Here is a 26614-nt window from a genome sequence, read left to right on the forward strand (position 1 = left end):
TTTACTGGGATTAAATGTCAGGAATTGTGAAAGACTGAGTTTAAATGTATTCGGCTAAGGTGTATGTAAACTTCAGACTTCCACTGTATGTATGATTACATGACATCATTGGTACACAATCATGCACCAAGCTTTCCCCTGATTGGACGTGGGCTTCATTGTGCGCCATGAGGCAATGACGCATAATTAGGAACTCAAACGTGCAAGATACAGCACTCCACTAATCAGTTCCTCTAGCAATCAAGACACTTCTGGGATCCGGATTGGATAGTTATAAAGGGGGCGGGATTTCATGATGCAGGGGAATGACCCTATAGGCTAACATACGTGTCAGTCTTTGTGGATCTCCTTTGGGCAGCTACAAAGTGGTCAGTAGCCAAGTGTGCTCTGTTCCCCAACAGACATAGAGAGAGGGATGGAAAGCACAGAAAAAAATATGAAGTGAGAGAGTGGGAGGAAGAGGGAGAGAGGAGAGGAAGAGTGAGAAAAAGAGAGACAGCAATTCAAAATCCTAGTTGTCATATTATCTGATCTACTGGCTAAGCCCAAGGTCTATGGATTTGTCAAAGCTCTGCTTCCTTAAGCACACAGTGACTGAATAAGTGACTGCCTGCCTATAACACTCAGTTTCCAACCTCTTATGACTATCCTTTTCAATTTAAGAGGGGAAGATCTTCTAGGCTTAAAAATTCTAGATTATTAGAATTCCCCTTTGAGATAAAAATGTTTTAAAAGTCTGAACATAGTCTGGTTTTTCCACATTGACAGTGGATGTCCCAAATGGCACCATATTCCCTAAATAGTGCACTACTTTTAACTAAATCCCTATGGGCACTGTTAAAAAAATATATACTGTACTACATAGTGAATACCTTATATAATGCTCTGATTTTAACTAGAACACTATGGGGCACTGGTCAAAAGTAGTGCACTACATAGGGATTAGGGTGCTATTTGAGACACATCCTTAGTAGCAGATGAGATACTATGAAAGTGAGTTTCACAGACTCAATTAGGCTTAGTTCATAAATAAACCCTCATCTCAAGTCAATAAAAAATGATTAATGTTGACTTAGTCAACGTTTCAGTTGTATCTTCGCTTCACTTCCTCTTTGGTAGAATTCTATACTGAATACAAATATAAACGCAACATGCAACAATTTGCTGAGTTACAGTTCATATAAGAAAATCAGTCAATTGAAATAAAATTGTTAGGCCCTAATCTATGGATTTCACATGAGTGGGAATACAGATGTGCATCTGTTGGTCACAGAAACCTTTAAAAAAAGTAGGGGTGCGGATCAGAAAACCAGTCAGTATCTGGTATGTCCACCATTTGCCTCATGCAGTGCGACACATCTCCTTCACATAGAGTTGGTCAGGTGCAGCGTGACACATCTCCTTCGCATAGACTTGATCAGGCTGTCTGTGGCCTGTGGAATGTTGTCCCACTCCTCTTCAATGGCTGTGCGAAGTTGCTGGATAATTGCATGAACTGGAACACACTGTCGTACATGTCGAACCAGAGCATCCCAAACATGCTCAATGGGTGACATGTCTGGTGAGTATGCAGGCCACGGAAGAACTGGGACATTTTCAGCTTCCAGGAATTGTGTACAGATCCTTGCGACATGGGGCCGTGCATTATCATGCTGAAACATGAGGTGATGGTGGTGGATGAATGGCACGACAATGGGCCTAAGGATCTCGTCACAGTATCTCTGTTCTCAAGTTGCAAATCGAAAAAATGCAATAGTGTTCGTTGTCAGTAGTTTGGGCCTGTCTGCCGCCATCGGACACTATGTTTACAATGTTGACATCAGCAAACCGCTCGCCCACACAACGCCATATACGCTGTCTGCCATCTGCCCGGTACATCTGTGGAGAGCACACTGCTCCAGCATGTCAGTGGCCATCGAAGGTGAGCATTTTCCCACTGAAGTCGGTTACGACGCCGAAACATAGTCAGGACGACGAGCACGCAGATAAGTTTCCCTGAGATGGTCTCTGTCAGTTTATGCAGACATTCTTTGGTTGTGCAAACCCACAGTTTCATCAGCTGTCCGGGGTGGTTGGTCTGAAATGATCCCGCAGGTGAAGAAACCGGATGTGGAGGTCCTGGACTGGCGTGGTTACACGTGGTCTGCAGTTGTGAGGCCGGTTGGAAGTACTGCTAAATTCACTAAAACGACGGAGGCGGCTGATTTCCATTTTCTGGCAACAGTTCTGGTGGACATTCCTGCAGTCAGCATTCCAATTGCACGCTGCCTTAAGACATCTGTGAAGTTGTGTGACATAAACTGCACATTTTAGAGTGGAATTATATTGTCCCCAGCTCAAGGTGCACCTGTGTAATGATCATGCTGTTTAATCAGCTTCTTGATATGCCACACCGGTTAGGTGGATGGATTATCTTGGCAAAGGAGAAATGCTCACTAACAGGGATGTAAACACATTTGTACAGAACATTTGAGAGAAACACTTTTTGTGCATATGGAAATTTGTTGGGATCTTTTGTTTAAGTTCATGAAACATGGGACTAACACTTTATATTCTTGTTCGGTTTACAAACAGATTTGCCTGAAGAACAAGTTCAGAAGTTCTAATGCTACAGGATCACAGAAGCACCCGCTTCTGCTTTCTCCGACCGCAGACAGTCCAGATTGCAGGACCATGTCCGGTTCCTTCTTATAGACTGTGGGAAGGAGGGGGGGGAACTTCTCTTTTTACATAAGACCGTGGTGGGGGAGGTTGCATGGGGCTACAGTACGCCGATAGATGGCAATATCCAACCGGACGTTCGAAGGGGGGCGGAATGTTCCGCAATGATGAAAAGTTTTTCATGAGTGAAAAAGTTGATCTCCCTGACCACTTAAAGACGAACCACTCTCAAATGGGTGTATCTCAATAGTCTAAAGTAGCTTCCTCGTCTCCAATGTTTTTTTAAATATCTCGAATTCAATTCATTGCAGATGAAGACAGGATGATGAGAAGATGAAGCGCTATAAGATTATTTTAACATTTTGAATACACCATAAATAAGACCCTGAGTTTCTTCTCACCACCTGACTTGACCAGGAAAACTGTGGGCCCTAAAAGCAAAAGGCCCAAAGATTCGGTCTGGTGGGACCTGCTGCATACTATTGATAAGACACTGTCGATAATATCTAAAGATGGCCTCCCAATGTTCCTAACCTGAGCGCATCCATCTTCAGGCTAGGGAGGGGGGGTTTGGGCGGGGCTATGTCCTCCTCTGCCATGTTCGTCATAGCCTCGGTGGGCGGGACAGTGGGCGTGGTCTTACTCAGGATCTCCCGCTCCCGTTCCGTCAGGGGCAACTCGGATGTGCTGGAGACATAACAGGAGAATGTGTGAGTGAGAGAAATGGTCAAGTCTGGTGTGTGTAGGGGTGTTTGCGCACGTCCACTTACCTCTCAGGTGTGGCAATAGGTGGTAGTGGTTTGTTGAGAGTGGTGGGTGAGGGCTGCTCCTGTTTCTCTATGGTGAGTTTGACCAGTTCCTTTAAGAAAAGCACGCAACTCCAGTCAACAACTATTGATATTCATTTAATGTACATTACACACTACAACTACTGTTGTAAGTGGTGTCAATTTATTATAAGGGACAGAGGTTAAAATAGTGTCCAATACACTATCATATTGAATGGCTTGTTAAAGAATTTGACCAGGTTTCACATGGGAAAGAGGTCTTCTGACCTCAATGGGACTACCTGGTTAAACAAAAATACATTTGAGATGCACTTGATTCAGCTTGGCATTTGTACTTTTGGGACTTAAACAATGGTTCCTTTGTACCAGGCAAACTAAATCAACTACAGCTTAAGTATTTGAAAGTAGGCATATTTGACAAATGTATTCAACCCAGGTCTGCAAGGGAGAAACAGGGAATATGACCCTCTGTGAGCCCCGGAGAGCTGAAAACTATCGTTTCACATTCCCACGACCGTCTCTTCTCACCTTGACCCCGTCTAGCACAGCCTTGATAACGGTGGTGACCGCGACCACGTTGTCCTTGTCGTCCAGGTCGATGTCATCCAGCATGACCTGGTCGGACCAGCGGATCAGGTTGGCCAGGCTCTGGTACACACGGTTGTGACACGACGACACCGCCGAACTAAGGAGAGAGAAGGGGGAAGTCACGAGTGATAGGTGGGATAGGGGGTGGGAGGGCGTGGACGCCGACATTTCATGTCAGACTCCATAGATTGATAACACAGACAACTAGACTAAAGGACTACTAGGGTATCTTTTCAACAGCCAGATGTATCCACACATGGGGTTAACTCAATATTTCCCCTGTGGTGGTATTAAATGCAGAATGTGTTTGTGTGCTGGAGGGAATTGTCTGGTTGGTAACTACAGTATAGTGTCTGTGCTGAATTGAGCATTGAGAAACAGTAGGGTGTGGTGAAGGTTCAGACCAGTTCCAACACGTTGCAGCTGATTCACAACTCTGGAATATCCCTCCACTGCCTCTACAGGAATCAGCTCATAGAAATATAATCTATAGAACGAGCCTCCCCGTGAGTTTACTAGTCAAATTGTCAGGGTTAGTGGTTCCAAGCCCCGTCTATAGATTATATATCTATGACACAGCTACATTTGGGCTGGGGGTTGTATGGGCAAAGTGGAGCCAAAGACTATGGCTAGTAGCCAGGATGAACTAACTACACATGCAAGAGGAGAATCAAGTAAATAACTCAGCAATAACAACTGGGGCTGTATTCATAAGCATCTCAATCACTTTTTCCTTTTAAATCACAATAATTAAGATTACATGGACAGTGGGGACTTGATCCTAGATCTGACTCTTTATGAAAATGGGCACTGGACCCAGGTTCTTCCAGAAGCAGAGGCGTAGGACTTGAGTCCCTGAGGCTGGGGTGTGATCGGTGATCTAGACCTGTATGGTTATTACGATAGGCCTGTTGACTTGGGGAGTGTGAGTTTGACCTCTAGGGGCCTGAGAAGTATTATCGGGTTTGGGGTCTGCGGCTGGAAAGGCACAAGGAGGCTGATGTGTGTGTGAGTTGAGGAGGTCAGACCCCCAGAGACCCATTCCTCAACCACTGTAAGCACTGTCACTCAGCACTAAAAACAGGGTCCGGATACAAAACCTGTCACATCTGACCCCCTTCAACAATGACTGATGGCGCTGTGCTAGCAGTACGCTAGTTCTGGCAAGCACAGCCATTCCAGAGGAGAGAACGCCAAGTCTCTCTTTCAAAGAAAGACTGTTCTATAAAATATACTGTTTAGTGAAGGATTTGTTCTTGGCCGTATTCATTTGGCACCAAACAGAAGAAAAAGGACTGAAACAGGGGGAGGGACTACCTGAACTTTGTTTTCTGTTACAAAACATTTTGTTACGGTGTGCACTAATGAATGCGACCCGGTTCTCTTTCTAACCAGCTGTTTTTTAAACAGCTACGGTCGATTACATTTTTCCACCACAGGGAGTCACATTCCAGATGAGGAGATTAATAGGGACAATATGAACACGATAGTATGAAATACCTGACCTGTCAAGATGTACACTGAATAGTCCAGGAAGGTGATTATGCCTCACTATTAGGCTCGGGCAATATACCATACACCACGGTATCTATACATACCTTTGGTATGATTTTCAATACGGGGGTGCATACTATGCCCCTGATTAACTATAAGTTAACTATCTAAGATGTGCAAAATAAATTATATTTGCTCAGGGCTCCAGCTATGTATTTGGTTTGCTAACTTGCTAGACGGCTAGATCAAGCTTCTCGCTTACAGCAGAGACAATCAATCTCCTCCTGGAATCAAGACCCTAACTTGTTTTGTGTGCCCAAATGCATTTTTATTTTTAAAGAAATAGCGCCCCTTGTGTGCACTTCCTGAAATACCATATGCCCCGGTATGGTACACATATATGTCAAGTGTAGATCCTGATCATTTTGCAACATCCGTACCTTTTTTTAGAGAAATGTTACAACAGGACACGACACATTACTTCTAGCAGCCACAAGCAGCTAGCTAGCAGTTAGCGATCACACCATTGGATTTGTGCCACAAATGCTAAAAATGTTGCATTTGAAACAGTGGCCAGGTAAACAAAACCAAAGCACGGATCGATGTCATACCTTGTCCATAGACTGCTTACAGGGTAAGGAAACCAATAGATAAAGGGATATCTCAAAATGAAGTTACATCTTGGGGCCACCATTTGTTTCTGTTATTTTGTGGCAAATCTGCAAGAATGCTTTATGATGTAGCACAAAGCCCATATCACTAAGTTGCAACATGCCTAGGCTACAATATATGAGAAATGACAGACTAAGATCCCACTAACCTATGCTAAATACTCACTTAAGCCCATCTACTTTTACCTGCATACTATTTTGCATGCTAGCCCCCTATACATTGAAAACACGTTGAAAATGCATCTTTTTGATTGAAAAGACATTTTAAAACATCTTGTGCTCACTATAAGGCCTTCTACATTCCCACATACCTGTGTGTTATCCGGGCCTCTACCTGCACCAGGGGTAGAATGGCCTCCAGGACCTTGCTGGCCGAGCCAGGCAACATCTCCAGCACCTTCTTCTCCACCATAATCTTGTCTACTATGGTCTTGAAGTAACGCAGAGCGCTCACCACCTCCTTCTCCTGCTCCTCCAGCCGACTCACCTTCTACAGAACAGAATGAATGAAAATCAGTAGGCAACGAAAGGATGGAAACAGTGAATCGGGGAGGTACTATTTGAACCTGTTGTCATTTTCTATTGCAATAATCTATCGCCATTGGCGTCGACTAATAGGGATCCTAATAAATCAAATCAAATAATTGCCCCAATGAACACAATGAAACATGGTAACTTGGAGGAAACCCTCTTCATATGATATCATAATTGATGGATGGAAAAAATGAGCATTTTCAAAGGAAGCTTAATCCAGCCCTTAAAGCAGGGGTGTCTAAACTAATTTTGCCCAGGGACCGCAGTCGGTCTTCAATGAGGTTGGGAGGGCCGCAATGAAAATTGGTTATATTTTCTTGACGTCAAAATTTGCAGAAAATAGTCCTCTATCCATTGCTTGTGGAATTTAATGCTCCCTGACTGTCTAGTGATTATTAGCGAGCTGCACAGCCATTTTACTGTATGAATATAGGTCCATTATAATTTCTACACAGTTTTGATTTGGTTTTACTCAAACCACCCGCGGGCCGGATTGGGCAGTATGTCTGTCACTTAAAGGGATGGTTCGGGATTTTGGCAATGAAGCACTTTCTCTACTTCCCTAGAGTCGGATGAACTCATGGATACCATTTTTATGTACCTGTGTCCAGTATGAAGGACATTTTAGGTAGTTTTGCAAGTCCCTGCTAACTAGCATTAGTGCAATGACTGGAATTCTACAGGTACAGATAGCATGCTAGCTGTTCCCATAGACTTGGGGTTATTGCGTTTAACGCTAGTTATCAATTGCGCTAACGCAAGTTAGCCAATTCCTTCAAACTGAACGCAGACATAAAAATGGTATCCGTGAGTTCATCTGACTCTGGGGAAGTAGAGAAAGGGCTTTATTGCCAAAAATCTCTTAAAAATGACAGCACACATTTTGACAAAAACGATACGAAATGTAGCATTGTTCAAAGAGACATAGATTCCACACATACACAGTGGTTCCTCCTTTAAAAGTTGTGTCATACTGCAGACACTGCATGCTGCTGCATTCTGTGGCACGTCATTTAATTCTCTGCTATTTCTTATGTTTCTGCAAGTTATTTCTCTCTCTCTTTCTCTCTCTCGGAGGACCTGAGCCCTAGGACCATGCCCCAGGACTACCTGACATGATGACTCCTTGCTGTCCCCAGTCCATCTGACCGTGCTGCTGCTCCAGTTTCAACTGTTCTGCCTTATTATTATATGACCATGCTGGTCATTTATGAACATTTGAAAATCTTGGCCATGTTCTGTTATAATATCCACCCGGCACAGCCAGAAGAGGACTGGCCACCCCACATAGCCTGGTTCCTCTCTAGGTTTCTTCCTAGGTTTTGGCCTTTCTAGGGAGTTATTCCCTAGCCACCGTGCTTCTACACCTGCATTGCTTGCTGTTTGGGGTTTTAGACTGGGTTTCTGTACAGCACTTTGAGATATCATGTACGAAGGGCTATATAAATACATTTGATTTGATTTCTAGTTTGACCACCAGAGGGCATCTTTGAGAAGCATTTGATAGTATTCCCTATTGGCATTACCAGAGAATTTAAAAACTTTTTTGTAATAACATAGTATATGGGATTGATTTGAAGAAATGTGGCTTAATTAATTTGATTAATATTATGGTGTTTCCATTCAGAGAAAAATTAAACCCTCAGGGTTTCCGTTAGGATGGAGTGGAAAATATGGCGCTGTACAACGTGACAGTCAGGAGTAGGCTACAGGATTGGAGGATTCTAAATTGTTTGCCTTATTGAGACAACTTTGTTCCAATATTTCTGTAAATCAGTTATATTTATTCCCATAGTAATACGTTATGGATACATAACTAAATCAACATCTGCATTTTTCACCATGCCAGCTCCTATTAGTTCTATTGAGCACCGTAGCACCAACTCGCTTTCCGAACGTTCTATTCCCAGCTTATCGTCAACGTCACAACGCCTGCTTCGCTATTGTTGGCAATGAGACCTGCTCACGTTGTTTTATAGTTAAAATGTAAACTAAATTAATATTGGAACTCTGTGGTCTTCCCATTGTTGCCTATGGGGGAAATAGTCATGTCTGTCTATTTTGCCAAATATCTTGAAAAATATCTAAATATACACATCGCAAGTCGGACGCCATTTTAAATCATGCGAATATCTTCTTTCTAATTACGTAAGTCTGGGCAGCTAGCTCAGTTGTCATCAAATGCCCCAAAATACTTTTGCCCTTGGAACGGTGAGCTCCCCCCATTGTTTTCCTATGGAGAGGCATGCCGGTCTATTTCGCCAAATATCTCACTCTGTAAATGTTTTTTTTTTTTTTTCGAGTCGGGTGTAACCGGGGTGAAATGGGTAACTAGTTAGCGGGATGCGTGCTAATACGGGGCAACAGGGTAGCCTAGTGGTTAGAGCGTTGGCCTAGTAACCGGAAGGTTGCAAGTTCAAACCCCCGAGCTGACAAGGTACAAATCTGTCGTTCTGCCCCTGAACAGGCAGAACTGCCCACTGTTCCTAGGCAGTCATTGAAAATAAGAATTTGTTCTTAACTGACTTGCCTAGTTAAATATAGGTAAAAATAAATAAAATAGCAGTTCAAATCGGTGATGTCACTCGCTCTGAGACCTTGAAGTAGTTGTTCCCCTTGCTCTGCAAGGGCTGCAGCTTTTGTGGAGCGAAGGGTAATGATTCTTTGAGGATTGCTGCTCTCTATGTGTCCCTGGTTCGAGCACAGGTAGGGGCTAGGAGAGGAACGGAAACAAAACTGTTACATGGGCACCATTTTTAAAATCAGGAGATTCTCCTGATTTAAGTCTGGGCAGCGAACTCGTTTGTCATCGATCGCTAGACCAGAAATAGTCAGGTTTTATTGTTTTATTACGCAGACACAGTTGACACCATCGAGGTGCGAATGTTTACTTTCTACACAAGTTTTTTTTTTCCAGTTTCGTCCGACGAACATATTGTAGTGGTAAAATAAAAAGAGATACATTTTTTATGGATTTCTAAGCATCTCTCCAGTCAAAACAGGCGAACGTTTGATTCCATTAATTTGCTAGTGTTCCAGTTTAGCCAACGTTCTTAAGCCGTTTCTCAGCTTTGGGTGAATTTTGACTCATTCCATCGTCTTAAGGACAGCGTAGCTAACAAATTGTCAGCCAACATAACGTGTAAGGTAACTTATTTGAAAAGTCATTACTTTGGTCGTCAGGGCAAATCTGGTCTGTGATAGGAGAGGGGGGGATTCACACCTAGCTAGGCTATTAGACTATTCTTTAGTAAAGGTTGAATAGTCTATTGTTCAGCTATTAGCACCCCTCCCCAACCTGAAACAAATCGTTGTTCCCATCTCATTCCTTTACCTCTTCCATGCATCATCATTCTGCTCCTGAGTGGCTCACTTGTGGGCGTGCTGGCAGGATTTGGCAGCATCTTCGGTTGTGCGTCAAGAATTCTGCATACAGTAGCACGTTTGTATGAAGGTTTGGTTATTCATAGGCAAATTGTTATATGCTATGGGGGTACATTTGTGTCTTAGTTTTGAGAGCAAAACTTTATTTTCAATCAAAAATAAATTGTTTCCGAAATCAACTTTTTTCCGACACAAAGGAAGTCAAAGCAGACACCTATGAAGATGGCATCTCAGATAAGCAGCACTGGGCTGTATTGGCGTATCCTGAAAATGACATCTGCTACTTTAGATTCAACGGTCATATCTCAGTTATTGTTTTCATATCTATAAAAAATAAGTTGTTTTCTTTACTTTCAGAGAGCGAGCTGATCAAAGGGTCGAAAAGGTAGATATTTCCAGATGTTCACTGTCCGAGGAACAGGCCGGGGAAGCTTTACTGTGGCAAAAGTGTCCATAACCAGAGGTAATTAAAATGTTCTGTTCTTTTTCTCCATCTCTGCCTGTCTTGTTGTACATGGAACCTGTCTCACATGCATTTATTAAAAAACCTTTAAGATGTCAGCTGCTAATTTTCAGATTTACACCACATGAACACAGCCATTTTCACTGGACTATCTGTTACTGTCAAGTCATGATTTCCCTGGGGGTTAGCCTTGTAATAACCAAGTGGTGAGACACATAGCTCTCTATATTTAAATGTTTCAGGTACACTCCGATAGGTGTCTGCGTCACATACAGTATCTTCTATTGACATCATCTTCTATTGTTTGTCCTCATGTGTCTGTTTTTCAGCATAACACCAGGTGAGACCACACACACACAGACAATAAATCTCTCTTCACTTCATCCCTCTCCCTAAATCCTCTAGGTTATATCAGCTGTTTTGGTGAACCCCTCCCGCATCTGAACTGGCTGACAGAGGGCACAGCATGATCATAGTTGAGATGTCACTTGGTCGGGTCAACAGGAAGTATTATTGAAGAGATGCTTTACATTGAAATAATAATAAATTAGAATTTTAAAAAACAAGGCATAATTATGCTCTCTATCCATCTGTCACTCGTCTGCAGGTATGTTTTGATGTGAGAGAGGAAGCCAGTCCCATCATCGCCACCTCACCCGCACTTAAGATGGCCCGCAGGTTAGGAGACACAGCAAATGTGATGAACTGAGAGAATATTAGGGTAGCACTGTAATTCAATAATCATATGCTGTCTGCTACTGTTCTTACCTCTTTCCCTTTCTGTCTTTTACACCTCTTTCCTCACCTCGTCATTCTTCCTCATTTTATAAAGTACACCATATGTGCATTGTACAGATTGAACTTGTATTTATAATACAATATTACAATGATCATAATTATAATGCATTTATGCATTTGTAACACCTGGATAATGGACTTTCACTAAAAGCGTTTCACATTCTCCACTGGTTGAAATTAAGTATCTCATTGAAATACTATCCTGTGTCCTCAGATCAATGAGGAATGAAGGGAGTTAGATATGCATAGTTTTTCTTCTTTATATATGAATTACAAATCAATCATGTTTCTAGTCTATTGCATAGTTACAATGTGTAATCATTGATGTCCCAGTAGCAGGAGTGGTAAACATTGTTGAAGTGTATAATTGTAATACATAGTGGGGCAAAAAAGTATTTAGTCAGCTACCAATTGTGCAAGTTCTCCCACTTAAAAAGATGAGAGAGGCCTGTAATTTTCATCATAGGTACACTTCAACTATGACAGACAAAATGAGAAGAAAAAAAATCCAGAAAAATCACATTGTAGGATTTTTAATTAATTTATTTGCAAATTATGGTGGAAAATAAGTATTTGGTCAATAATAAAAGTTTCTCAATACTTTGTTATATACCCTTTGTTGGCAATGACAGAGGTCAAACGTTTTCTGTAAGTCTTCACAAGGTTTTCACACACTGTTGCTGGTATTTTGGCCCATTCCTCCATGCAGATCTCCTCTAGAGCAGTGATGTTTTGGGGCTGTTGCTGAAAGGATGCTAGATCGAATCCCCGAGCTGACAAGGCCGTCAATGTAAATAAGTATTTGTTCTTAATTGACTTCTCGTTAAACAAAAGGTAAACATTTTTTTTCTTAAATTAATGTTTATGTTTAGCTCAAATAACATTACATTAAGGTGTCTGTAATAGAATAAACCAAAAAACAAATGTAAACATTAATAAATGCATTTCTATAGTTTCCTAAATAAAATAAAAATTACAATGGAGAGGGAATGCCAAGATGGAGACCCAATGGCTTTAAAACAGCACCCTGTCAGTCAACAAGTGTATATAAATCATTGATTATTGGCCATTTGGTTTTCAACCTCGCAAGGAGGGATTTTCCTTGTTCTCTCTTATTACTAGGGACTGTACATTGTTTATAATGAGGGATATCTGGAGAAAATTGGACCCTTTTTTTTAAACCTTTATTTAACTTGGCAAGTCAGTTAAGAACAAATTGTTATTTACAATGACGACCTACCCCGGCCAAGCCCTAACCCGGACAACGCTGGGCCAATTGTGCGCCGCCCTATGGGACTCCCAATCACGGCTGGATGTGATACAGCCTGGGTTCAAACCAGGGACTGTAGTGACGCCTCTTGAACTGAGATGCAGTGCCTTAGACCGCTGCGCCACTCGGGAGCCCAAATGCTATAGTCTAATGCTCGACAGAGAGCGAAACAATATTTTCTGACTGGACATCTCCTGCTGCTTTGAAGGAATTCTCTGCTCTGTCTGGCCTACATTCCTCTTGCGTTCTGTAGGCTATATAATATATTTATTGAAATAGGATAGAGCAAATAGGAACAGGCAAATTACTCAGAATGTCACTTGCTCCCCTGCTGTGAGCTGCAAGACTCAGCTATTCTATGCACTGCGCCAGTCAACCTCAAATAGGCTAAACAATTGTCTGTCACATCACAATGTCGTCACAAACAACGATCGCAGTCAATCATCGTTGATAGACGATGCTATCGTAATCTCACCCAACCCTAAATCAAACCCACAACTCCAGTGTTACAAGCACCACCATGAGAATCCCTATCTCATATGGCACTAAGCCATATACAACACTGTTGGGGAAGTCAAGTCATTATCCTAATATCCTTGGGAATGAGTGTTCATTCATGAAACTGGCCAGCTTCAGCTCCATTCATGTCTGTATGGGTACTCCACCACCCTATCCCCTAGTGCACTAGTTTTGACCAGGGCTTTATGGGTAATAGTGCACTATATAGGGTATTGGGTGCCATTTGGGAAGCAGCCTGGGTCTCACGCTTTGAGGCTAGCACCAATACCCCAGCCAGCCCAGCAACAGAGACGGGAACCTCTCACACACACACACAATATGGCAGAGCAATAGAAAGGCACTGGATGGAAAACGACACACACACACAAACACAGGTAAACAAGAGCATGGGATAGGCGGGAGAGCTTTGTTTCCCACGACATGCGAGTACACACACTAGCACCCCTCCCACTAGAGTTGGAACCATAAACCGAAAATGAAAAACTCTGACATTGCCCTCCTCTTACCACAATGTCCTCTTCCTGAAGCAATCTGTTATTTCGGTGAATAGGCTACACAATGTCCTGATGATTATTTGGTTATAAAACAATTATTTGGTCAACAGCAACGTGCATGAACCTGTGTGAAGGGAGAGATGCATTCTGATAAGCGCAAGCATACCGTGCTTTCAGAAAGTATTCACACCTGGACTTTTTCCAAATGTTGTGTTACAGCCTGAATTTAAAATGTATTACATTTTCTTTAAATGTCACTGGCCTACACACAATACCCCATGATGTCAAAGTGGAATTGTGTTTTTCAGAATTTTTACAAATTCTCAAATGTCTTGAGTCAATCGGTTTTCAACCCCTTTGTTATGACAAGCCACGTTCAGAAGTAAACATTTGCTTAACACGTAACATAATGAGTTGCATTGACTCACTGTGTGCAATAATAGTGTTTAACATGATTTTTTAATGACTACCTCATCTTTGTACTCCACACATGCAATTATCTGTAAGGTCGCTCAGCCGAGCAGTGAATTTCATAGACAGATTAACCACAAAGACCAGGGAGGCTTTACAATGCCTCACAAACAAGGGTACCTATTGGTAGATGGGTAAACATACAAAACACAGACATTGAATATCCCTTTGAGCATGGTGAAGTCATTAATTACACTTTGGATGGTGATTTAATACACCTAGTCACTACAAAGATGCAGGCGTCCTTCCTAACTCAGTTGACCAAGAGGAACGAAACCGCTCAGGCATTTCACCATTAGGTCAATGGTAACTTTAAAACAGTTAAAACTCTTGAACAGCTGTGACAGGAGAAAACTGAGGATGGATCAAAAACATTGTAATTACACCACAATACTAAACTAATTGACAGAGTGAAAAGAAGGAAGCCTGTACAGAATAAAAATATTCCAAAACTTGCATCTTGTTTGCAACAAGGCACCTAAAACCTGTTCTATCTATGGCAAGACCTGAAAATGGTTGTCTAGCAATGATCAACAACCAATTTGAAAGAGCTTAAGGAATTCTGATTGGATAATGGGCAAATGTTGCACAATCCAGGTGTGGAAAGCTCTTAGAGACTCACAGTTGTAATCGCTGCCAAAGGTGTTTCTACAAAGTATTGACTCCGGTGTGAATACTTATGTAAATCAGCCATCTGCATTTAATTTTCAATAAATTTGCAAACATTTTTTAAAACACTTTGTCATTACGTGGTATTGTGTGTAGATAGGTGACAAAACATATATTTAATGCATTTTGAATTCAGGCTGTAACAATATAAAGTGGAATTAGGGGTATGAGTACTTTCTGAAGGCATTGTAGGTCAGTTGAGCAACATTTCAAAATTGAATTGCTACTGTAACTTCTGTTAAAAAAATAGGATAGACTTTATGCGAGTATAACAATTAAACATGATTTCTCAACTCTCAATATTTAGGAAATAACGGAGTATGTAATTCAGATGACGCGCTGGCGGAACAGAGCAGAGTGTGCCATTTGCGGTGAAAGTACTGTTAGATCAATTGCATGACTATCTAGCAACAATATCATACTTAGCTAATGTTTTTTGAGTTCCTACTTCCTCAGGTGGTGAATAATGTAGCATAGCCTAGGCCAAAATGCACTAGAGATGCCGGCAAATTCATCTATAAAGAGCCAAAAAGATACATCTGAATATTCTGGATCCTATTTTGACATGTTTGCACATCCAAATATTCATCATGCATTCCCTGATCATGTTAGATGTAATAGTCAACTCCTTTTATGTCCTACTTGGCACTGGAAAAAAAATCAGTCTAGAGCCCTAATGGAAAGTAACTGTGCCTAAAAAAGTTCAATTTATCACAATATCATTTTTAGTATTGCTTAGCTCTACCTCCCACCCACCCACCCACCTTGTTGACAGGTTTCTCTTGGCTCTTGACGGCTGGCTCGACCTGCAGCTGCTTGCCCTTCTTCGATGGGGTCCTCTTGATCTTTGGAGAGTGGAACCTGTCCTTCAGCTTCATGGTGAAGGAGGAAAGGTGGGAGCGCTGCGAGTCTGAGGAGGAGGAGAGGAAGACAGGGTTGATTGAAGTAGCCTATTAGATATGTAGGACTTCGGAACCATAGTAAATGTCAGAGAAGTAGGCTAAAGCACAGACCAGGGTCGTGTTCAGCAGGCACAAAACTGTCTGAAACTGGGAGTTACGATCTGAACTTGTCCAAGAGAAAACAGTTTTTTTTTCTGTTGCAAAGTTTTTTGCTACGGTGCCTTAATGAACACCACCCAGGCTAAAATATAAGGCAGAGAGAAATAATATAATTAGAAGCAGATCAATAAGTGAGAGCGCCAATCAATGATCATAGCCTTGACAAAATACCACTGCAGTAGATGTGTGTTTGTATTAGTGCAGGGACCAACAGTAGCAGCAGCCAGGCTGGTGTAGTCCTATCTGTCTGTGTCCAGCTGAGGGTACAACAGAGATGCTATCAGGTCTAATCATGTTCACATTTCCACGCTGTCCTCAGCATCCCCTGGTCGATAACACTGCTGCTGGTCGCAGTCTGGTCGACGCACTGCCAGGCTCTGCTCCTATCTTGGAGAAGCCAGGCTGATAGTGAGTGCGCGGACACACGCAGCCACGCACGCATACAGCAACTCACAGACACACAGGCGCTCAAGCATCTGCACGCACACATGGGAAAAAGATGTTGTCCTAGACCAAATGTATGAATAATTGTTAAGCACGAGGCAGGTAATATTATAATAAAATTATGGCTTTTTATCTAGGTTTAGCAAAATTACTGTGAATCTTACTAAAAATATAATAGTGAGACAATTGGTTATTACAATTGGTTATTGTTATTAAGGAAATTGATGTTTTTCATTTGAAATGACAGAATATGATTACTGATTTAAAGACCGAATAATGAGTAAAAATGTGGGTATCATTAAAGCTAGACTCAGCGAGTCGCATTTATTCTAAATGGCTATTCTAGACCCAATTCAGGAAACTAGGCATATGCCACAAGTCACGACATCACAGGAGAGCCTTTTGAACATACATTTTTTTTTAATCAAAATGCTTTTGTCAGAAATGCCTTCTCGAACTTTCATGTGCCTTAAAATCAAACTCAAGCATGTCATCTGTAAATACGAATAAAATTGTTAAATAACGAGCCTAGTTGGTTTAGCCACAAAAAAAAGTCATCAACCTTCTCGCTAGCCATGATTGGCTGAGATAATGAGTGGGCTGGACATGCCGAAAGATGAATTTGGATTGGTCTGCAGTGTTGCATCGTGTCTATAAAATGAGCTGCTGCGGAGATAATAACTTGACTGCAGTTTTCAAAAGATATTTTATCCATGGAGAACTGCAAATATGTTGCTACTGCTCTCAATAACATTGCCGCCCTGAATTTATCATCAGGAGCTATCGACAAATGTCAGTGGGAAAAATTATGTGATGAACTACTTTCTGGACGATCATCGTGCCATGCAATACGGACTCTCTCATTTAATAACACGTTTTGAAATCAGTGGAACACAACGGGCCAAACAAGCTGTGCAAACTAAACAGGATGTCTAATGAAAGGGGTTGCAGTTGCCATGAAGCTTTCATCCACGTATACAGGGAAGAATCTAGCTACAGATATCATACGTTTCTAATTTGGTCAAAAAGTTGTTTTCATTGCAAGCTAAAGCTTACGTTATTTGGTTAGCAAGCTAAAGTTATGACAATCGGTTTGTGTTGCTAGTAACGTTACTCTATGGATTGGGATTATAGTTCATTTTTTAACTAGCTAACTAACGTTAACGTGACATGTCTAAACAAAAGATCCCAAGTTAAAGCTTGCTGTTAGCTAGCTAATGTTAGCTGAGGTTAGGGGGCTGGCTTGCTAGCTAACATTAACTTGTGTGTAACGTTAGTGATGTTCTCAGAATGCCATTTCACATCTATTGTATAATAATGCTAAAATGTTTGTATCTGGAATTTGTCTTTCAGCATTCATCAGTACAACACACCTGTAACGGTTTTCTTCCGTTGAAAGAGAGTCGGACCAAAATGTAGCGTGGTAAGTTAGATACATATTTAATGAAGAAGAAAAAACGAACAAAACAACAAACGTAACGTGAAAACCTAAACAGTCTATCTTGTGCAAACACACACAGAGACATGAACAATCACCCACAAAACACACAGTGAAACCCGGGCTACCTAAATATCTGTTCCCAATCAGAGACAACGAGAATCACCTGACTGATTGAGAACCGCCTCAGGCAGCCATAGACTATGCTAGACACCCCTACTCAGCCACAATCCCAATACCTACTAAAACCCCAATACAAAAACACAACACAAAATAAACCCATGTCACACCCTGGCCTGACCAAATAAATATATAAACACAAAATACTAAGACCAGGGCTTGACAACACCTGACTAATCCACCAGTCATATGGTCATCAAAAAGAGAACTGGCCCAAGCAAGCAAAGGCAGCAGTGATGTCATCAAATACATGCACCATTTCTTCACCAACTACGGAGCTGGGAAAACACGTGTGGACCTGAATTGTGATAACTGCAGTGGCCAAAACAAGAACAAGTTTGTGCTCTGGTATTGTGCCTGGTGGACCATGCACAAGCTCCACCACAATCTTGACCTTCACTTCCTGATCACAGGCCACACCAAGTTTGCCCCTGACTTGTGCTTCGGCCTCATCCAGCAGCACTTCAGAAAGACCAGAGTGAACACTTTGTCTAAGATTGCTGGTGTTGTGAAGGACAGCACTGTGACAGGGGTCAACATCCCACAGCTGGTTGGACTGGAGGATGGAACGGTGCTGGTGGAAAGCTATGGCTGACAACACCGTACTTCAGGCCGCTGCCAAAGATCAGGCAGTACAGGCACTTTAGGTTAAAAAAAAAAACATTTTCTTTGTATGTGGTTATTCTTATCTGAACTTGGGAGGTGAATTGATGTTGTGCAGGGTTGTAATGTCTTCTGATTTTTTGTTATTCCCTGTTTTACAGCTTCAGTGTTCTGGAGCTCAAGACTAAAACGATAATTTTAAAGCCTGCTTACATTTGTATCATATCATGTGTCTTCTATTATAAAATAATAAATCATGGAGCTGATTTCCTGGTGTTTTACAGTCTTATGTTCAACAATGAAAATGTAAATGTAATCTTTGGCAGCGGCAGGTGCTAGGCGGTTGCTGAAATGGGTGCAAGAGGGAAGTTCGTAAGGTGGCTCTAGGAATTTCACTAAGTGCTGAAATCCCCTATTCTCAACCACTGAGAATGGGCGCATATCCGTGGCTATACACCAAAGCCTGTAAAACATAGCCTACATATTGCTCTTGTAATTTCTTTGGCCCAACCAGAATCAGCAAACAAGGACTGCACCCCCCCCTCCCCCTCCATGGCGGACGTGAGTAAAACATTTAAATGTGATAACCCTCGCAAGAATGCTGTTCACTGACTACAGTTCAGCATTCAACACCATAGTACCCTCTAAGCTCATCATCAAGATGGAGGCCCTGAGTCTCAACCTAGCTCTGTGCAATTGGAGTTGAAGGTAGGAAACATCACTTCACTGACCCTCAACACTGGGGCCCCACAAGGGTGCGTGCTCAGCCCTCTCCTGTCCTCCCACGACTGCGTGGCCATGCACGCCTCCAACTCAATCATCAAGTTTGCAGACGACACAACAGTAGTGAGCTTGATTACCAACAACGACGAGACAGCCTACAGGGAGGAGGTGAGGGAGTGTGGTGTCAGTAAAACAACCTCTCACTCGACGTCAACAAAACAAAGGATATGATCGTGGACTTCAGGAAACTGCAGAGGGAGCACCCCCCTATCCACATTGAAGAGACAGCAGTGGAAAAGGTGGAAAGTTTTAAGTTCCTCTGCATACACATCACAGACAAACTGAAATGGTCCACCCATAGACAGCATTGTGAAGAAGGCGCAACAGCGCCTCGTCAACCTCAGAAGGCTGAAGAAATTTGGCTTGTCACCCAAAACCCTGAAGGACTTTTACAGATGCACAATCAAGAGCATCCTGTCGGGCTGTATCACCGCCTGGTACTGCAACTGCTCCGCCCACAACCGCAAGGCTCTCCAGAAGGTGGTGCGGTCTGCAAAATGCATCACCGGGGGCAAACTACCTGCCCTCCAGGACACCTACACCACCCGATGTCACATGAAGGCCAAAAAGATCATCAAGGACAACAACCACCCGAGCCACTGCCTGTTCACACCGGTACCATCCGAAAGGCGAGGTCAGTACAGATGCATCAAAGCTGGGACAGAGAGATTGAAAAATGGCTTCTATCTCAAAGCCATCAGACTGCTAAACAGAAATCACTAACTCAGAAAGGCTGCTGCCTACATTGAGGCCCAATCACTGGCCACTTTAATAAATGGATCACTAGTCACTTTAACAATGCCACTTTATTAATGTTTACATGTCTTACATTACTCATGTCACATGTATATACGGTATTTATACCATCCACTGCATCTTGCCTGTGCCGCTCAGCCATCGTTCATCCATACACACATCCGTATGTACATATTCTCATTCACACCTATAGATGTGTGTAGTTGTTGGGAATTGTTAGATTACTTGTTAGATATTACTGCACCTGTTGGAACTAGAAGCACAAGAATTCCGCTACACTCACATTAACATCTGCTAACTATGTCTAACTATGTCTATGTGACTAATACAATTTTATTTGATATTTTGTTTATTTGCGTTTCGGTCTTCCTCCGGGTATACTAGGGGGATGTCGGTGTAAATATATTTTAGATGTTGGCAGCTGCATAGGCTATTTTTGTTGAGCGTGGCGATATACCGTTTTATCCACTATGGTCTGTCCATTGCCGTTGTAACCTACAAGGAAGCCAAAATGCTCCCAACCTGGAGAATTAAACAATTATGACGGATCCTCCAATTCTGGTTTATCGACCCCACCATTCGCCATCATACAGAACTAGTTTCTGGCTGCGCCTCAAAAGGACAGTTTGAAATGAGCCAATTAAGATTTGAATTTTGATTACAACATGCACATAGGCTCTAGTTGTTTTAACAGAATAGCATGACATGTTTTTACAATAAAAAAATAAACAGTGTAGGAATAGCCTAGTGATATTTTTATTTTTTATGTATCCATTTGGGTTCACAGTGCAGACCAAACAGAGGTCCCCTTACAAACGGTTCGGTAAAAATACATGTCATTACACCCTTACCTTGAAGTGACCCAAATTAATCTTTCGTCTATACATTTTTAGATAATTTAAACCAGAAAAAAACCAGAAAAAAAGAGAGAAAATGTATTTGGGACTGAGTCTGGCTTTAAACCTTTATACTAACATGAATTATGTCATCACACCTGAGGACACATTCAAAGCACTAATGCATGAAATGCTTCATTAATTGGATATCAAATCCAAATTGAAGGTAGCCATATAACATTGAGTTGTTTAGACAGTTAATTGCAACTATATGTTTTTTTTACTTTAATTTTAGCATGAATAATTTTTTGGGTCATAATTTAGCTGAGTTTCCCCAAGCAGCTGAAGTTTGTTAGAGATTTGGGCGAGAAGGGAGTGATCCATGCTCCGCTCCGCTCCCCCGCTCCCCCCCCCCCGGGTGAATTGCCCCCTCCCCCAGTATTATGTATGTTTCTAACATTGTGTTATATGTGAAAATGTGATTGTATTATAAATTGTATTTTAATGTTTAAGGACTCTTGGAAGATTAGTCCAGATGGGGACTAAAAGAGATCCTAATAAAATCAAATCCCTCTCTTCCTCCATCTCCTCATAACCAGCACATGAATGCAGCCATAGATCAGCAGGCTTCTAAGTAGAACAAGTAGCACGTGTTTGGTGTGGTTATGAGACATCCATCCAGTATGACTCCTGGACATACCTTCATTACAGTGAGATGACGTCACTCACCCCTAGGAGGAGAGCTAGTAATAATATTGAGATATCCATCCAGTTAGCCAAACGTGACCTGTATCATCAAAACATTTACACAATGTACTGACAAATCATATAAAAATAAAAAAAATCACTCATTTTAACCTTTAATTCAGTCTTTTTCTCTGAATTATGAACAGTGTATTATTATTTGATCCAACATTTAGCCTGATATCAACATGATTGGCTGACCCCAAACTACAATGCTCAGATAATGTCTGACTCATTTTCACACAGAATCATACTGACTATTTGGATTAGAAATGCTTCAATGACTTGACATTCATTCAAGAGATAAAAATTGCATCACTTGTTATCAATTCTAAAGGCAACGAAATTATCTAAAGAATGTTCTATTGCCTGATCTTTTTGCTTTCTTATATTTGTGGTACCTAATACACATGCAATGGCCTAAAATCACAATGGCTGAAAGACCGTAGAGCTTCAGATAGGCAGCTATGAGCTAGTAGCTAGTGCTCTCTTTAGAGGGGATAGCCTATAAATAGTGTGCGTGTTCGGTCTGTCTGTCCCTTTTAGTGCCAGCAGCAGTAAGTGGAACAGAGAGAGAGGGGGGGGGGGCACTGTCTAGACACATGCAGTACAAATCCTGGGGGAAGAGAGACAATGCAACACATTGCTGTTCCTGTCTCTCTCTGGCTCGATCAATAGTCTCTTAGACTAGGTGCTCCTTTTAGAGCAGTGGTCACCAACGTTTTTGAGTCAAGATCACTTTCTGAGTCAAAACGCAAGCTGAGATCTACCATTCAGATTGTATATATATTTTTTTCAACATAAGCCTATGTAACATGAACATATTTAAAAACAGTACGGTAGTAATGAAGTTGGTACAGTAGGCTTTAGGCTTAAATCATTATCACTGCACATTGGCTTTGCTTGAATTGCCCTGCCAATGCATTGCTGTTCTCAGACCATTTTTTAAATTGTATTTCAACATCTGAGGTAGGCTAAATGATCACACTGGTAACAGATCAGTTTTGTATTACTTGTGAGGCACAGCAGAGTGAGCATAGCTTTTTATAATTTGCTTTTTATTTTACTGGGCTGATGGAGCCTGGTCAGTCTTAACTTAATATAAAACATCAATAAAATCAATTTAGCCTCAAATAAATAATGAAACGTGTTCAATTTGTATTAAATAATGCAAAAACAAAGTGTTGGAGAAGAAAGTAAAAGTGTAACATGTAAGAAAGCTAACGTTTAAGTTCCTTGCTCAGAACATGAGAACATATGAAAGCTGGTGGTTCCTTTTAACATGAGTCTTCAATATTCCCAGGTAAGAAGTTTTAGGTTGTAGTTATTATAGGAATTCTAGGACTATTTCCCTCTATACCATTTGTATTTCATTAACCTTTGACTATTGGATGTTCTTATCGGCACTTTAGTATTGCCAGTGTAACAGTATAGCTTCCGTCCCTCTCCTCGCTCCTCCCAGGGCTCGAACCAGGAACACAACGACAACAGCCATCCTCGAAGCAGTGTTACCCATGCAGAGAGAGTGACGTTTGAAATGCTATTAGCGCACGCTAACTAGCTAGCCATTTCACTTCGGTTACACCAGCCTCATCTCGGGAGTTGATAGGCTTGAAGTCATAAACAGCGCAATGCTTGACACACAAGGAAGAGCCGCTGGCAAAATGCACGAAAGTGCTGTTTGATTGAATGTTTACCCGCCTGCTTCTGCCTACTACCACTCAGTCAGATACTTAGATACTTGTATGCTCAGTCAGATTATATGCAATGCAGGACACGCTAGAGAATATCAGGTAATATCGTCCACCATGTGTAGTTAACCAGTGATTATGATTGATTGTTTTTTTATAAGATAAATTTAACTAGCTAGCAACTCACCTTGGCTTACTGCATTCGCGTAACAGGCTCCTTGTGGAGTGCAACGAGAGAGGCAGGTGGTTATAGCGTTGGACTAGTTAACTGTAAGGTTGCAAGATGTCAGCTCGGGGAACCAGGTGAAAATCTGTCATTCTGCCCTTGAACAAGGCAGTTAACCCACCGTTCCTAGGCCGTCATTGAAAATAAGAATTTGTTCTCAACTGACTTGCCTAGTTAAATAAAAAAGGTATAAAAAAAAAATGTATATCATTTTTTATATAAAAAAACGTTTAACTAGTTAACTAGTTTAGCTTACTCATACACCCGGTTCAAACTGAGAGGGATGTTATGTTCACTAGCAGGCTATGGATATCCAACACTGGAACTCTTACAAGTCAAGGTAAGCTTTTGGTTTTATGAAATTTATTGCCACAGGGGCCCGCCGGTGTAACTGCTACACTGCTTGCTTATTGCACTGCATGATTGTAGCGGGTTTACTAATGTGTTAGTTCTGGTCTCTATGTCCACAGATACAACAATGAGCCAGATATTTCACTGGATGTATAAATGTGAAGCATCCAGTTGGTGTTTACACTCACTACTAAATATGGTCAAGAGAGGAAGCCCAGTGGCCGGCAGTGGGAGAAGATGGAGCGAGATTAATTTTGTCAGACATTATGCAAATTTAGTCATTGGTTAAACATTTTATTTCCATACAGTTTTCTGTTTCCAAAGCTAGAATCTGTAAGAGTGGACTATGTTTTGTAGACTTCACCCTTTGTTTCTAAAAACTGCATTGTTTAGGAGGGCAAATTGAGTTGTGGCATACACACACTAAACAGAGTAAGCGTTTCCTAGAGGAAATAGATATTAGAACGTGCCAATAGGATCTTACTGGCTCGTCCTTGGCTCTGCCCACCTCCTTGCTTGTTCTGCCCACTAGGATTAATTTGCTCCCATTGAAAACGACAGGCTCTGGTCAATCTTGGGTTAGTTATAAAAATCATTGGTATGACGTTGGCTAATATGGTGACAACGATGTAGGCTGTGTGTAGCGGTTATGAGATGAAGGTTTGGCTTGGAAAGGGGTTTTCGCATGGTCACGGACAGCTGGTTGTCTTTCTGGAAGATTCTCTCATCTCCACAGAGGAACTCTGGAGCTCTGTCACAGTGACCATCGGGTTCTTGGTCACCTCCCTGAACAAGGCCCTTTCTCCCCCGATTGCTCAGTTAGACCGGGCGTTCAAAACTTCTTACATTTAAGAATGATGGCGGCCACTGTGTTCTCGGGGACCTTCAATGCTGCAGATTTGTTTTGCAAACTGTTAAAGGCAAAATATGGCTATTTTGAAGAATCTAAAATATATTTTGATTTGTTTAACACTTTTTACTACATTATTCCATATGTGTTATTTCATAGTTGTGATGTCTTCACTATTATTCTACAATGTAGAAAATAGTAAAAATAAAGGAATACCCTCAAATGAGTAGGTGTCCAAACTTTTGACTGGTACTGTATGTAAACAAGGTATCAGTATCAAACCTGTTTTTCCGCTTTGTCATTATGGGGTATTGTCTGTGTAGAGTGATGAGGAAAATTTTTTATTTAATCAATTTTAGAATAAGGCTGTAACGTAATAAAATGTGTAAAAAGTCAAGGGGTCTGAATAATTTCCGAATGCACTAACGGTGTCTCATCTCAAGCAGAGAGTAAATGGATGAATTTAAAGATTGAATTGCCTTGTCAGGTGTTTACCACACACTGTGCTGCTGTGAGTGTGAATCACCAGGTCTGTTAGTTAATAACAGATTGACCTGGTCAGTCATACTGAATGTACAGTCGTGGCCAAAAGTTGAGAATGACACAAATATACATTTTCACATAGTCTCCTGCCTCAGTTTGTATGATGGCAATTTGCATATACTCCAGAATGTTAAGAAGAATGATCAGATGAATTGCAATTAATTGCAAAGTCCCTCTGCCATGCAAATGAACTGAATCCCCCAAAAACATTTCCATTGCATTTCAGCCCTGCCACAAAAGGACCAGCTAACATCATGTCAGTGATTCTCTCGTTAACACAGGTGTGAGTGCTGACGAGGACAAGGCTGGACATCACTCTGTCATGCTGATTGGGTTCAAATAACAGACTGTAAGCTTCAAAAGGAGGGTGGTGCTTGGAATCATTGTTCTTCCTCTGTCAAACATGGTTACCTGCAAGGAAACACGTGCCGTCATCATTGCTTTGCACAAAAAGGGCTTCACAGGCAAGGATATTGCGGCCAGTAAGATTGCACCTAAATCAACCATTTATCGGATCATCAAGAACTTCAAGGAGAGCGGTTCAATTGTTATGAAGAAGGCTTCAGGGCACCCAAGAAGGTCCAGCAAGTGCCAGGACCGTCTCCTAAAGTTGATTCAGCTGCGGTATCGGGGCACCACCAGTACAGAGCTTGCTCAGGAATGGCAGCAGGCAGGTGTGAGTGCATCTGCACGCACAGTGAGGCGAAGACTTTTGGAGGATGGCCTGGAAGGGAAGGATGGTCAAGAAGGGCAGCAAAGAAGCCACTTCTCTCCAGGAAAAACATCAGGGACTGCTGAGGACTGGGGTAAAGTTGTTCTCTGATGAATCCCCTTTCCGATTGTTTGGGGCATCCGGAAAAAAGCTTGTCCGGGGAAGACAACGTGAGCGCTACTATCAGTCCTGTGTCATGCCAACAGTAAAGCATCCTGAGACCATTCATGTGTGGGGTTGCTTCTCAGCCAAGGGAGTGGGCTCACTCACAATTTTGCCTAAGAACACAGCCATGAATAAATGGTACCAACACATCCTCAGAGAGAAACTTCTCCCAACCATCCAGGAACAGTTTAGTGATGAACAATGCCTTTTCCAGCATGAAGGAGCACCTTGCCCTAAGGCAAAAGTGATAACTAAATGGCTCTAGGAACAAAACATCGATATTTTGGGTCCATGGCCAGGAAACTCCCCAGACCTTAATCCCATTGAGAACTTGTGGTCAATCCTCAAGAGGCGGGTGGACAAACAAAAACCCACAAATTCTGACAAACTCCAAGTATTGCTTATGCAGGAATGAGCTGCCATCGGT

The 26614-nt window shown here is 41.8% G+C and overlaps 1 protein-coding gene across 3 annotated transcripts in view; it reads right to left on the reverse strand.

The window, feature by feature from the left end:
• The window catches only part of LOC112230757 (rap guanine nucleotide exchange factor 1), a 98660-nt gene that overhangs the window by 32013 nt on the left and 40033 nt on the right, over positions 1-26614 (reverse strand). For 2 of the 3 annotated variants that reach the window (XM_024397024.2, XM_024397026.2), the window contains exons 2-7: positions 15569-15714; positions 6514-6692; positions 3978-4134; positions 3432-3520; positions 3196-3348; positions 328-387 (exon numbers count right to left, since the gene is read on the reverse strand). In XM_024397024.2, coding sequence (XP_024252792.2) covers positions 328-387; positions 3196-3348; positions 3432-3520; positions 3978-4134; positions 6514-6692; positions 15569-15714 — 784 coding nt within the window. The remainder of the gene's footprint in view (positions 1-327; positions 388-3195; positions 3349-3431; positions 3521-3977; positions 4135-6513; positions 6693-15568; positions 15715-26614) is intronic. The other variant, XM_024397025.2, reaches the window with a different exon arrangement.

This window comes from Oncorhynchus tshawytscha, linkage group LG33 (genome assembly GCF_018296145.1).
Source record: "Oncorhynchus tshawytscha isolate Ot180627B linkage group LG33, Otsh_v2.0, whole genome shotgun sequence".
Taxonomy (NCBI): Eukaryota; Metazoa; Chordata; class Actinopteri; order Salmoniformes; family Salmonidae; genus Oncorhynchus; species Oncorhynchus tshawytscha.